At 31.5% G+C, this 15,726-nt stretch overlaps 1 protein-coding gene across 1 annotated transcript; it reads right to left on the bottom strand.

Moving 5' to 3' along the window:
• Window positions 1-393: 393 nt before the first annotated feature.
• Window positions 394-3,811, bottom strand: LOC126879664 (uncharacterized). Its single transcript, XM_050642848.1, has 2 exons — window positions 3,579-3,811; window positions 394-2,893 (listed from the first exon to the last, which is right to left on the bottom strand). Exon 2 carries the CDS (start codon window positions 2,872-2,874, stop codon window positions 481-483), a length of 2,394 nt encoding a protein of 797 aa, XP_050498805.1. The 5' UTR covers window positions 2,875-2,893; window positions 3,579-3,811; the 3' UTR covers window positions 394-480.
• Between the last annotated feature and the right edge of the window lie 11,915 nt (window positions 3,812-15,726).

Genomic DNA, 15,726 nt, shown 5'->3' with positions numbered 1-15,726 from the left:
ATATTTTCAGATTGAAATCGATAAATTGTTCATTAACGTAAGAGCACCGAATTCCGACCGGTTATAAGTGGTATATATAAAATTGTTTGAAAGATCAATTCCGAATCATTGAAATTTAAAGTAATTCTGTCTATAAGCTATTATGCATTATTAATTCTTACTAGAGCCAAATTTATAATAATAACAGTAGTCATTTCAACAAAATTGCTTATTTAAGAAACCAAATGCAAAAATTTCGCAAATAGCCGTTTTCCGTCCACATTAATGATTTTTTCCCAATTCCGTCCACAAGAGTACCGTTATCCGTCCTATTTATTTAGTTATGACAAAAAAAACCCATTATGAATAATTTTTAAATAAATTTGCAAAAAAATGGCCAAAAAACAAAACAAATAATTTAAAAATAAGTTTTATTTAAGTACAAAGTTTTGAAACGAACTTAATGACTGCAAATGAATTAAATAATAAAAAAAAAAGACTTCATTTTTTTAGGTTTTCAATTTCTGGAACTTCATAGGCGCCGCGTTTATTTATGAGTGAAGGTCTCGCAATCTTACAAACTACATCATCAAAGTCATAATTTAAAATGTCATCTCTATCTGGCCATTTCCAGTACTTTCCATTCATAGTCATACTTTTAACTTTCAAAGTATCATTGCTTCGTTCCAGAACTACACCAGGGAAATATTCACTGTCGTACTGAACCAACACAAAATCGTCCTTTGAATATATTTCTATATTCTTTTTATTTATGTTTTCCGTATTATTATTACCAGTATCTATGCCTGGTGTGTGTTTTGGAGGACACTTTTTCTTTTTTGCTTGTTGAATCTCTGTTTTTGCTTTCCTCTTTCGGATTCGTTCACATTTCTCATTTTCTTTTTCCTCTTTTTCTTTTTTGAGTCTTCGTTGATGTTCCATAAATTCATCACTTATAGCTACTGTAGGATAAATCTTTGGTTTTTTCCTTTCCTTGGTGTCTTCTGTGCTATTATTTTTTTTCTTTGCAGAACTTTCCGGCCAAAATAGTGCTTTTTTGAAAGGTGTTGGATATTTACTATTATTCTCTGATGTTGTTGTAATTTGCTTAAGTGGGGTTTTTTCTTGATTTTGTACTTGTCTTTTTTGATCAGAATAAACTATACCTATTGAATCATCTTTTAATGGGCTATTACAAGGAGTTGTGTTTACTATTTTGTTCTTAGGTGGTGTTTTTTCTTGGGGTGAACTTACTGCTAAATAATAGTCTATATTCTCACAATCATTGTTCTTGGATGCTGATGGACCAGGTTTTGGCGAACTAGAATTGCTATTCTGTGAAGGAATTAAGACCAATGCTCCATCTGCTTTGACTGTAGCTTCAATTGTATCATTATTGCAAAACCAAAAGTTTTCATCGAAGTGTATGTCAACAATGGTCTCGTTAGCAGCATTAATTGGCAAATTGTTTTCCAAAGTTTTATCATGATCGACATTTTGTGGATGAAGACTCTTCCAGAAATCATACAATGCTACATATTTTTCTTCTAGTTGGGCCGCTGATTCAGCAATCCTAAAACGGTTAACAACCTCTGGCTTTAAACGTATCTCTACCTCTCGAAGTAGTTTAGAATCATAAACATTAACAGTTGTAGTGGATGTTGATTCAGTTATTTTATCATCAGAATCTTTTTGTTCTATTGGTTTTATTAATTTTGAATAATCAATGCGATTTTCGTTAAACGGAAAGAGTCCACATGATTCAAATGCACTTTTTATTATCGATGTACAGACTGTAGCCTTCAAAGTTTTGTCTAAGAGTTTTGCAAACTCAGCCCGTTGAAGTTTTCTTCCGTTATTCTCCATACGCCAAGATCGAACATCTTTTCGCCAGTTATTTTTAATGGGATAAAAAACACCAACATCTAACGGCTGTAATCGGTGAGTTGCGTTGGGGTAAAATGCTGTTAAAATAATACCTTTTTCTTTGCAGAATTCAGTAATAGGCAGATTGATGTGGGAAGAGTGTCCATCCAGAAACAATATCACTGGGAGTGGAACACTGTTCTTTTCCAACCAGGGAAAAAATACATTTGTAACGTATTCATAAAATGTCTCACTTGTCATCCAACCAGATTCAGAGTGCCCAACTCCCCACTGGTTTGGCATGTTCGTTATTATTGCAGCTGACACATACCGTTTGTAGGGATACAAAACTAATGGCGGAGGTACAGAACCATCAGCTCCAACAGTTAGCAAAACTGTAAGACATTCTTTTTCGTCATTAGCTATGCGACTGTATACCTTTTTTGCACCTTTTCTAACCAACACTTGTTTTTCTTGAGGGGATAAATAGAAACCACTTTCATCACAATTGAATATTCTCTTGGGGTTTTCAAGAATGTGTAAAAAATTCATTTTTGTCATATAATCCCGAACTTGGGTAAACCAATTTCTTATATTTTGTTCCGTAACTGCGGCTCTACAAGAAGATAGTGATTGTGGAACACGTTTTGAAATTTCTGGATGACGAGCGAGAAAACCATTGTACCATTTTTTACCAGGTATGTAATTTTTAAATGGGGTTTTTCGTTTCAAATTTTGAATTAGTTTTGAAACAGAATCAACAAGTTGAGATCTTGTTACCGGGAATCCCACGTTACCCATTTCGATTATCCATTTTATAATCAAGTCTTCTTCGGAACTGGACAAAACTGTTGGCCCTCCAATATTGCCCGGAGTTTTGTACTTTTCTTTCATAGTATCTAACAAAGTACTTTTAGGCACATTGTATATTTTGGAGGCTTGTCGAATACTTAAACGTTTCAAATTAATATCTTCTATAGCTTTTTGGATATTCTCTCGGGGATACTTCATCCGCTTTTTGTATACCATAGTTGCAGATAATAAAAAACTGAAAAAAAAATATTTTATTAGTTTTTATTTTATGGGGTCGGTAACAGGAGTTTGAGGTAGCTCTGTCCGTCCACCATGGACGGATATAGGACAGAAGGTTCCTGTGTCCGTCCAATTCCTTTAAATGAGTTTTACTAATTAGATAGTCATTTTTATCATACTTGATAATACAAACTGAGAGGAAGAACTACCATAAACATTTTTTACAAATAAAAACTAAACCAAACTTACACATTAAATCTAGAATAGGTAATAAATGCATCATTCTTGGGTTAAATTTTAAATTGAATTTTCGAATTCACTTAATAGTTGACACTAATTTTCTTAAAATGAGTTGTACCTATAATAGGTCGTATTTAGGTTTTTAAACGGAGCAAAATATATATTATGGTTAAAATATGTCGGATTATATTATTTAACTAAGACTTATATTTACAAAGCGTTTGAAACTGAAGGAGTTAATCCCTAATACCGTCCGCTAGGACGGTATCAAGAACCCCTTGATATTCTGCATTACCCTATTCCGTCCACTTTAATTTCGGTAATAAAATCTATTGTTCGAAAAAAATTACAAAAATATATGTACATTTACAATAAATAAATATGAAAGATTCTAATAAATAAGTAAAAACATAACTGTTAAACGTAGTATCTATAAAATATGGAAAATAAGTATTCCTTACCTTTATGTTTTTTTGGAATCAGTATAGCTTAAAACAAGACATGCACTTGCAATGAACTGAATCGCACTGACAACAGTAAACGTAAAATGTCTGCGTGCTAAAAGTAGAATGAGTGGGGATATAACCTATCAAAAATTCTACTCGGCCGTCTGATTGCGACGAAACTCTGAGGTATAGAGCGCAATTTCTTTGTCGGACGGAATTGGGAGACCGGACGGTATACGGTGCTTTTACGTTATCCTTATTGGCTCCGAAACTATTTTTCGTAGTAAAATGTAATTTTATTAGAGTAAGCTTTGCGTCATTGATATGGACTGTGATATTAATGATTTGTGGTGTGTTATGAATAAGCAACTACGTCTCTTAGTTTTGTTTATCATTATGTTCCTATGAGTGATGACACCCAGGATGCATCATTTTATCTCTCAGTGTCCTATTGCAGATAAATATTTAGATTATAGGCCAATGGTTGCAGCTCAATCCTAGCATGTTGCAAAAATATCTCTAAAACCGCCTGCATTTATGTACGGGGTGTCCCAATAAGAATGGCCCTCGGCCATATCTCAGGAACCGTTTATAGTACAGCTTTGAGAAAAAAATATTTATAATAAAAGTTGTCTCGGGAAAACCCTGGAAATTATTTTCATAATTGTAGGTCCACCGCTAGAGGGCGTAATTGAATATCAAAAATTAAAAAATCAAAATGTTACAAAATTTTCTTAATGAAAGGGCACTGAAAATCCCATTATTGTATTCTTCATAAAATTCTGCGCATAATTGATTTCACAAGTTTAAGTCTACCTTTTTTAAATAAGAGGTGGGGTTGAGTGGGAACCGTCTTATCAATAAATGGCTGTAAGTCCGGTTCTGCTAAATCGAATTTTGTATATTTGGTGTTGTTGAAAACAGCTCTTTTTCGTCAATGTTAATGTCTTATTTTCGAAATAGCCTAATAAGTAATACGCCAGCTAGAAGGCGTTATTTAATTATTTTTGAAAAATACTAAATACAAGTATGCATTTTTAATCCTGTATTACAAAATTAGACCAAATTAGCAAAAAAATACCGAAAACCACATGTCGATACCTTTTTTTCTATCTAGAGATATCTTAAGAAATGTGCTAATTCTAAACATAACTGTTAATGTCACCGCTAAGCGAAGGTAAAAGTAGTGTGCTATGGAAAAAACAAATCAAAATTTTCCAGATGTAAACGTATATAATTAATTAAAACAAGAATAAGGTAAACAACACTATCAAAAAATAAAAAAAAAAATAAAACTAAGTACTTACTTAGTGACGGCCTAAATGTTCAAATTGTTGCCCATCATTTACTCTTTCAAAAGTATTAGACTTTTATTTATGGGGCCGGATTAAAACCTTGTTTTTGCCGCTAAGCCCACTGCTCTAGAAAACATGATCTAGAGTCTAGAGTGGCCATTCAAAGCATTACGAGTGCAGAAATTGAGACTGCTGTTCAAGTGTTCAATCTACTCTTGAAAGAGTAAATGATTGCATCGAAAATGTGTTGTGTTGTTTGTCTTATTGTTGTGTTAATTAATTATATACATTAACATCTGGCAAATGTTTCTTTGTTTTTTCCATAGCACACTACCTTTTCTTAACTTAGTTTAACGGTGACATTAACACTTGTTTAAAATTTACACTTTCCTTAAGATATCTCGAGATAGAAAAAAGGTATCGACATGCGGTTTTCAGTATTATGTTGCTAATTTGGTCTAATTTTGTAATACGGGGTTAAAAATGCATACTTGTATTTAATATTCTGCAAAGAAAACTAGATTTCCGAAAATAATTAAATAACGCCTACTAGCTGGCATATTACTTATTAGGCTATTTCGAAAATAATAGTCTTACATTGACGCAAAATAGCTGTTTTCAACAAGACCAAGTATGCAAAAATCGATTTAGCAGAACCGGACTTACATCCATTTTTTCATAAGAAGGTTCCCACTCACCCCCACCTCTTATTTGCAAAGGTCGACTTAAACTTGTAAAATCAAATATGCGCAGAATTTTATGAAGAATACGATGATCGGATTTCCAGGGCCCTTTCGTTAGGCAAATTTTGTAAAATTTTGATTTTTTAATTTTTGATATTCAATTACGCCCTCTAGCGGTGAACCTACAATTATGAAAATAATTTTCAGCCTTTTCCCGAGGCAACTTTTGTTATCAATATTTTTTTTCTCAAAGTTGTACTATAAACGGTTCCTGAGATATGGCCGAGAGCCATTCTTATTGGGACACCCGGTACATTTACAGACTTTTCAAAATTATTAGCTGCATTAATTGATATATATAGAGAGGAAGTATATACTTTATTATTTTCTTCAAAAATCTGGCATGAGTTATTTTTTTATCAGAAATCTTTCGTAGCACTTTATTAATTCCCGTAAATGAATTTTTTCAGAAATACACTTTTTCTACGATTCGAATTTCTTTTTTTTTACTATAAATCTAGCAGTAGCTATTAATCTTTTAAATTGCAATTTATTTTCAAATCTATTGTGTTTTCTGAAGCGATTCCGAATTTTAGAAATTTTTATGGCCTCTTGATATTCTGAATGCTAGCAAGGAACTGACGAATTTTATTGATTGTAATTCATTTTACCAACAGCTTTTTCAGTAGTGATTAATAATATATGGCATGGATAGCAAAAAAAAAAGTTTATTAATAACAAGCTAAAAATTTGTTAATAGTTTAACGGTGTCCAGTTGGACAGATTTCGATGTACGGGAACACAGAAACAGGGAAAGTTTTAATTGTTGTGGAACAGGTTATAGGTTTTGAACGCCAGACTACGAAAAAGTCCCATGTATTTTGTCGGACAGAACTTCCAGTTGATTTGTTACCCTTTCATTAAATTTTCATGCAAAAATCAGACTGATATTTACAACCAACATAATTCCTGTCATTTGACATATTCTATGTGTCGGACTTATTAAAATGCCCAACATAACTGTTGGTCACAATCGAAACGAAAAAAAGGAACTGCCAAGTTTTCGTTAACGGAAGAAAGTTTTTATACTTTTTCAGTAATATTAACACTTCTGAGGTTATTTGGAGGTCAGGTTTGGAGTTGTTCAACATACATTTACCAGAGAGAAGAAAAAAGGTTGGTGGAAGTTTAAGTGATTACAGAGTGTATAAACGGTAAATATTAAGCACTAATACATCCTCAATTTACCTTTTTTTTTTTCTCTAAAATAAATTACAGATTACCTAATTGAATTTGGGGTACGTAAAAGTAAAAGTTTCTACTAAAAAGAGGTTTAAATGGGCTTCCATTATGGCAGAAACTAGCGGGGACCTCCCCCGTTAGACAAACTTAAACATTAGATTAAAAAAATATCTAATAATATAGGTGAAACGATGAAATCCGAAAACTTAACCTCAGCTGGGGAGATAAATACTGAAAAATCATTTAAAAAAACCTTTCTGGTCTGATTCAGGTTTCTGAATATACTTATAAAAATAAAGGTAAGGAGAGGAAATTCTAATTACTTGGCTACTACACGAGAAATTTTTGATCTTCAATTAAATTCTATTAAAAAAATTAATAAAAAAAGTAAGAATCGAATTAGTGTTGAATTTATAACTAGTTCAGAAGCCAATAAATTTTTAAATAATGAAGCGGTTATAAAGAAGGGTTTTGACTTATTTATTCCATATATTAATGTTACCTGTAAGGGGTAGTAAGATTTATTGATAAGAGTTTTACAGATGAAATGATTGTCAAATATTTTGAAACTAAAATTGATAACTGTACAATTAGTGAAGCTAGGAGATTAAGTACAAAAAAAAAAGAATCCTAATAGAATCACTACAACTAATCAGAAAAGTTCATTAGAAAATAATTCGAGCACTAATAAAAATATAGAGTTGTTCTGAAGCTATTTTCTTGTGGCATTTTTATAATTACGTATTTTATGGAAAATAAGCCACAATTTTACTAAAAAATGAAATTATTAACGTTTCGAAGCTCAAATCGGGTTTCGTTGTCAAAATACAAAATACTATTAAAATAAACAAACATGTTGTTGCTAAGTAAAAAAATTCTTATAATAATTTATTTAATCTGACTCATTTATATTGGCAATTCAGACGTATATTATATATTTTAAAGTAGAAGACTTTAAAATGATATCGCCAATATTTATGAGTTGCGCTCCTGGGACGACTTTACTAAAAGATAGTTCATTCGATTATATGAAATCAATCCCAACTAAGGAATATCCAATGCAACGATGACAGTAAAATTCTCGCGTTAGAGATTTCATAGTAAATCAAGAGGGAAAACCAGGAAAAAACCTCGGATACTATCCCGACATCGTAAGTATTTGGTCTTACATTTAATCTACCTTCAAAAAACTAATACCAAATTCTGACTTTAATATGTTTAAATTATAAATAATATTAATATGTTATTGACTTACAAATCGTGGTATTTTCTTTCTATTGACTTCCTCTTTCAATATGGGTAACCACATCCTACTACATTCTACCGAGGAATTTGCGACACAATTGGTTTCATTTAGCATAATTAGAGCCGCTTCTTTGATTTTTCTCTTTTTACTATCTGATTCTTTCAGGACTATACTTGAATCTCTCCACTGAACTCTATGTTCATTATCCCATGCGTGTTGACATATTTGAGATCTATCAAATTCTCTATTTTTAATATAAGACTGATGTTCACTTATTCTAACGTTTAATGGTCTTGATGTTTCACCTAAATAAAATTGTTCGCATTCACAAGGTATTCTATAAATGCAATTCTTTGCTCTTTCTTGTTCATTGTTAGGTTTAGTTTTAGATAGAATAGATCTCAATGTGTTTGTTGTTTTGAATGTTGTTGAACTGTTGAATTTATTTCCTATTGTTTTAAGTTTCTCGGATAGTCCTTTTATATATGGTATTGTTATTTTCCTCGTATTATTTCTTGTGAATGTTGTAGGATCCCGTTCTAAGTTGTTCTGTTCCATTCGATCCAATCTTGTCAATTCCTTATTTATAAACGATAAAGGATAATCATTTTTCCACCTACCTCTACCGAAAGTATACTTTCCCGGACCTGATTGTAGGGAGCAAAGTTGTACTTTTCCTCCCTAGGGAGGAAAATATTTTTCCTCCCTAGGGAGGAAAAGTAAAAGTGACGTCATGGTATTTCATTCATGAAATGTAACTTATTGACGCCCTGTACAATATCTATTTTCTATTACGTAAGTTTCTATACATTTTAACGTTTATTTATAAAACACTCTGTATTTTGCAGAATGGTAAAAAACCGTAAATTTTTATTTTGATTTATGTTTACATTATTATTTTGACTTATATTTGACAGTTGACAGTTATATTGTACGTACTTGTTAGTTTTAGTTCTAATAATTTTTGTTGGTTAGTTACATAAATAAATTAAGTAAAAATGAAAAAATGACTTGTTATTTGAGGAAGGTGGAAAAACCATATGTATAACATGGGAGTAAAGTGCCTTTTCCTCCCTTGAATGATTACTGCCCTCCGCTACGCGTCGGGCAGTAAACTTCATTCTCGGGAGGAAAAGTAGCACTTTCCTCCCTTGTTATACAAATAGCTATTTTAATAAAACAGATGTTAACAATTGTTTTTCTTCTAAAAATGAATTTTCGTTAGAACAAGTAATTTTGGCTCTATCATATAAGAATTTAATGATTCCCTTTTTAACGTTGATGTTGTGATTTGATTTGTAATTGAGATATCTGTTGGTGTGTGTTGGTTTTCTATACACTTGAGTCTCATATCCAGTATCCTTCTTTGAGACTAAAACATCGAGGAAAGGCAAAGTGTTATTGTATTCCTTTTCCATTGTAAATTTTATTGTCTCTTCTTGATCGTTTATAATATTCAGGAATGTATCCAACAATTTTATTTATGTGAAACATCAAGACCATTAAACGTTAGAATAAGTGAACATCAGTCTTATATTTAAAATAGAGAATTTGATAGATCTCAAATATGTCAACACGCATGGGATAATGAACATAGAGTTCAGTGGAGAGATTCAAGTATAGTCCTGAAAGAATCAGATAGTAAAAAGAGAAAAATCAAAGAAGCGGCTCTAATTATGCTAAATGAAACCAATTGTGTCGCAAATTCCTCGGTAGAATATAGTAGGATGTGGTTACCCATATTGAAAGAGGAAGTCAATAGAAAGAAAATACCACGATTTGTAAGTCAATAACATATCGACTTAGTACAAATTTTATATTTTAGTATTACTTATTGTATATCTATGTAATATTAATATTATTTATAATTTAAACATATTAAAGTCAGAATTTGGTATTAGTTTTTTGAAGGTAGATTAAATGTAAGACCAAATACTTACGATGTCGGGATAGTATCACGAGGTTTTTTCCTGGTTTTCCCTCGTGATTTACTATGGAATCTCTAACGCGAGAATTTTACTGTCATCGTTGCATTTGGTTGTGTTTTAAAGACAGATCACATGCTATGATTTTTTGCGACGGATATTCTTGAGTTGGGATTGATTTCATGTAATCGAATGAACTATCTTTTAGTAAAGTCGTCCCAGGAACGCAACTCATAAATATTGGCGATATCATTTTAAAGTCTTCTACTTTAAAATGTATAATATACGTCTGAATTGCCAATATAAATGAGTCAGATTAAATAAATTATTAGAAGAATTTTTTTACTTAGCAACAACATGTTTGTTTATTTTAATAGTATTTTGTATTTTGACAACTAAACCAGATTTGGGATTCGAAACGTTAATAAATTCATTTTTTAGTAAAATTGTGGCTTATTTCCATAAAAAATACGTAAAAATATAGAGGCTGAATATATACCAACAGGTACCATAAGTACTTTCTCGGAAACTACATTACCAAAAATTGTATATATTTGTGGCATAGAACATAGGGTTCTTCCTTATATTACCGTTAGTTCAATTGTGACAAAAAACCTCACATTTTATTATTTTCCGTGATAACTTGATGAACAATTTTTCAACATTGCTTTCCACTCGTAAGTGCCTCAAGGAAGATCGTATTAATGCGTGAAAATTAAAAAAAAATAATTTTTTTTTATTTTTTTATTTTTTTTTTGTGGAATTTATGGCTTTGGTGAGTACCAATAATTAGTTTTAAATTGTTAGAAATAGATATTTTTAACATAACAAATAAACAAAAATATTATAAAATAGAAATTTGATTTAAATTCGTATTTAAATCTATATTTTTAATGTAGTTCTAAAGCTATTTCCTTGTGGCATTTTATTATAATATGTGGCTTATTTCCCATTAAAAATAGTTGATTATAAATCTATATTGTGAGATTATTTTTCTACGCGCGACTACTTACGTCACAGAAGTGAGCGCGACTCCTCCCGGGTTAAGTCTATTACTTTTGTTTATTTCTTGTGCAACTTTATTGTGATTTTAGTATAGTTCGCTTATGATATTTTCTATATACTGTAGCCAGCTGTGTGGCAGATTTGCTATAATATATAGATCTGCTTAACAATAAGTTCTGGTGAAGCTGCCTCATTGTGTACAATTTAAATTTACATATAACAAAATATATATTCATCTATCTCATTTCCTTAAGGCTATACTATAGTGACTATAAAAACGCTATATTCATAAAATTTTTCCATCTATCTGAAATATTTTTATATCACTATAAACTTCCATACGTCGTTGCACATTTATATAAACTCAGATCTAAAGGTTTAAACTAAAGTTGGGGTAGACCTACTCACTTAGAGTAAATACCTTATTCAATGCGAAGACTCGGAGCGTCCTGATAAATTATTTATGCATATTATCTTCAGACATATCTCATATTCCGTGTACACTGCACAAATATATATTTCAAAAGTGTGTCATATAATACAAAGTACACACTGACTGAGTTTTGATGTAACACATGGCAAAGAGTAATCTGCATAGATCAGCTTAATACGAAAATAGGAATTCCACGATTTTATATTTTATTTAAGAATGAAATATAAGGGAATATTCTGTAATAAATATAATATGGATCGTGATAAATACATATAATACGAATAGGTAGTATTTTAAAAATATTTACTTATGGAATAAAATACAGGGTTGGTCAAAGAAAAGAGTTCACCTCGATATTTGGCAGTAGTTATTAGATCTTAAGGAAATGTCGAAACAGGTTGATTTTGGTTCTAAGGGGGACACATTTTAACGACATATACATCTGTCATTTGTTAACCCCCTTCCTTCCACTTCAGCAACACCTTATTTTTAAAAAGGGAATCGGGGTCGTGTGGTAGCTCATTTTAAAGGATATTCAATTCTCTATTCAGTAATAAAAACATTGTCATAATTATTTATACAGGGTGTCCAAACAATTTTTTTTAATTAAATTAATTGACAAAATAACAGAAGAATGTATGTAATTTATTTTATTTAAAGTACATTTTACTGTTGCCACAACACAGAAATAAATGTTTATTTCACAAATAAACATTGTTGCGGATGAAATTCGATATTTAAATATACAGGGTGGACCAAAGAAAAGAGTCCATCTCGATATTTGGTAGTTGTTATTAGATTTTAAGGAAATACCGAAAGTCGATTTTTGTTCTGAGAAGGACACATTTTTAACATACATAAATCTGACCTTTGTCAACCCCCTCCCTTCTATGTCCCCAACACCTTATTTTTAAATAGGGAATAGGGGTCGTGTGGTAGCTCATTTGAAGGGTGTTCAATTCTCTATTCGGCAGTATAAGCATTATCATAATTATTCATTCAGGGTGTCCAAAAAAATTTTTAATTAAATTAATTGACAAAAAACAGAAGAATGTATGGAATTTATTTTATTTAAAATACATTTTACTGTTGCCATAGAACAGAAATAATTGTTTATTTCACAAATAAACATTGCTTTTCGCTTAAATTCAATCTTCAAGCCAGCCGCCGCCATAAACCTGCCTCTTGGAAGTATGAACATTTAATTTAAGCGAAAAGCAATGTTTATTTGCGAAATGAACAGGTATTTCTGTTTTCTAACAACAATAAAATGTATTTTAAATAAAATAAATTACATAGATTTTTCTGTTCCTTTGTCAATTAATTTAATTTAAAAAATTTTTGGACATCCTGTATGTCCAAATATGATAATATTTTAATTAATATTTAATTATGATAATGTTTATACTAGTTTTAATTAATAATTAATTATGGTAATGTTTATACTAGTGAATAGAGAACTGAACACCCTTTCAAATGAGCTACCACACGACCCCTATTCCCTATTAAAAAATAAGGTGTTGAGGACATAGAAAGGAGGGGGTTGACAAATGAAAGATGTATGTATGCTAAAAATGTGTCCCCCTTAGAACAAAAATCGACTTTCGGCATTTCCTTAAAATATAATAACTACTGCCAAATATCGAGATGGACTCTTTTCTTTGGCCCATCCTGTATATTGAAATATCGAATTTTATCCGAAGTATAATAATATGTATAATTAAAACTTCACTAAATGTCGATATAGATGTAAAATATGTAATAAAACGCAAAATAGCAATAACTAAAGCTATTTATGAAAATGAAACCATTTCTTTGCAATAATCATCTACGTTTAGAACTGAGAAAAAGAATGGTAACGTGCTATGTTTGGACTGTACTTTTATATGATAAGGAACTGTTGACAGTAAAAGTATCGAATATGAACAGAGTTAAAGCATTGAAAATGTGGATTCATAGACGATAAACAAATATTGAGAATCGTTAAAGGCTGTTCTTCTTCTTTCTCGAAACTCCTTATGCCCCTCAGGGGCGTCGGAGGTTTTATTCATCCTCTATCCATATCTTCCATCTTCCATCTTCTTACGGTCCTTTGATAACTCTTTCATTTGTTGATGTGTTTTTCCTTTTTCCTGTCCTATTTCTATAATCTGATCGATCCACCTCTTCCTTGGCCTCCCTTTCCTTCTTTTACCATATTTTTTGATTCCATCACCTGCTTTGGTAGTCTTCCTTGGTCCATTCAGTTAATGTGTCCATACCATTTTTATTTTCTTTTTTGGATCTTGGTTATTATCCATTCCTGTTTCAGTCTTTGTCTAATATCTTTATTTCTTATTCTGTCCAATTTCGTTTTTCCTGCTATTTTTCTCAGCTTCTTCATCTCCACTGCGTTTATTGTACTGTCTATTTTTGCATTGTTTACCCATGTCTCACTTGCATATATTAAAGTTGGTACAGATATTGCATTGTATACCTTCAGTTTTATTTCTATATCTATTTCTACCTTTCCAAATATTGTTTTATTTAATGCATAGTAGATCTTATTTGCTTTTCTCGCCATGTTTCATGATCTAGTTTTCCATCCTCTGATATTATTATTCCCAAGTATTCAAACGTCGAAACTGTCTCTATTATTTCGTTTTTGCACCTAAATATCGTTTGGTTTATTTCTTCCCTTTTCTTTTGGGCTACTATCATGGTCCTCGTTTTCTTTACATTTACCTCCATTTTCAAATTTTCTATTTCTTCCATCCAGATATCGATTAATTTTTGCATTTTCTCTTTATTGTCTGCTATTATTACTAGGTCATCCGCATATAGTAATCCCTCCATTCTCACTGGTACTAAATTCCTGTACCCTATTGTTGACTGAAATTGCGTTGACCTTCTTTTAGCGCTCTTCGTTATTCTATCCATTACTAAGATAAACAAAACTGGGCTGAGACTGTCTCCTTGTTTTATTCCTCTCCTTAGGTTAATTATTGGCGATCTGTTTCCGTTTATTTGTACTTTAGCAAGTACGTTTCTATATGTACTTTTTACCACGCTTACTACCTTTTGCGGGATTTGCAGGTCTTCCATTACTGAACATATTACTTTTCTATTTATAGAATCAAAAGCAGCTTTAATATCTATAAACCTAATATAAAGTCTTTTCCTATTTCGTTTTTCCTTTCAATTATATTTCTCAGTCAGTGTATATTATCTGTTGTTCCGCTTTCCTTCCTAAAAGCAGTTTGTTCTTCATCTAGTTTTCCTTCCAGTTCTTTCCTGAGCTTCCTTTCTATTAGCCCGATGTAGACTTTATATGCCACTGACGATAAGCATATAGCCCTAGAGTTATCACATTACGCTTCATCTCCTTTCTTGTGTATTGGTATCAACAAATTTTCTTCCCAATCTTTCGGTATTTTTTCTGTTCTCCATGCTTCCCTCATTATTTTCCGTAGCCAAAGCTTGCCTCGTTCTCCCACGTACTTCATCATCTCCGGATCTATGTCATCTGCACCTCCCGCTTTTCCAATCTTTATTCTTGCCAATCCTTCTTCAATATCTTTGATATGAATTTCGTCTACTCGATTGTCCCTATTCTCTTCTCTTTGCTGCTGTCCTCTCTACTCATTTTGTTGGTTACTTGCCTAGAATTTTTCTCTATAGTGCTTATTCCATATGGTCAGTATGTCCTGTATGTTTCTTTTAAATTCATTTTGCTCATTTCTAATTCCTCTTATTTGTTTCCTTTTTGTTCCTTTCGTGCTTCTTATTTTATTCCAAAACTGTTTATTTTTATTTACAAAACTTTCGTTCAATTCTTCACCGAATTCCTTCCAGCTCTTCTTCTTCGCATCTTTTACTAGTTCTTTCACTATATTTCTCTCTCTTTCTTATTCCACATACTTGTTTTGCAGTGTTCCATAACGCTTCTCTCAATTTTTTCCGTCTTTCTTCCAGCTAAAGGTTGTTAAATACCGAAAAATGTCATATCTGGGATATATAGTAAGGGGAAATTGATATAGAATACTACAACTCGACGAATGTTTAAGCAACAGGATGGTAATTTTAGAACCATTACCTTTTTATTTCGGTCCTCTTTCTCCATACAAATTTTCATTTCTTCAAGAAACTCATAACATAATATATACACTCACCGGCACAAAATTCCGCCACCCAAAATTTTTGATTAAGTTTGATAATTTATAACTTTAATATTTTTACTCCGATTCTCAAGATTCTTGCAACAGTTTGTAGGTACATGTATTGATACCTTTTGGTATTATTCCGTTAACACAAAAATTTTGCTTGCATTGCATTATACGGGAATGAATGGAAGT

The sequence above is a fragment of the Diabrotica virgifera genome, chromosome 2 (assembly GCF_917563875.1).
Source record: "Diabrotica virgifera virgifera chromosome 2, PGI_DIABVI_V3a".
NCBI lineage: Eukaryota > Metazoa > Arthropoda > Insecta > Coleoptera > Chrysomelidae > Diabrotica > Diabrotica virgifera.
The sequence above is the reverse complement of the archived record's forward strand: the minus strand, read 5'-3'. Positions and strand labels throughout refer to the sequence as shown.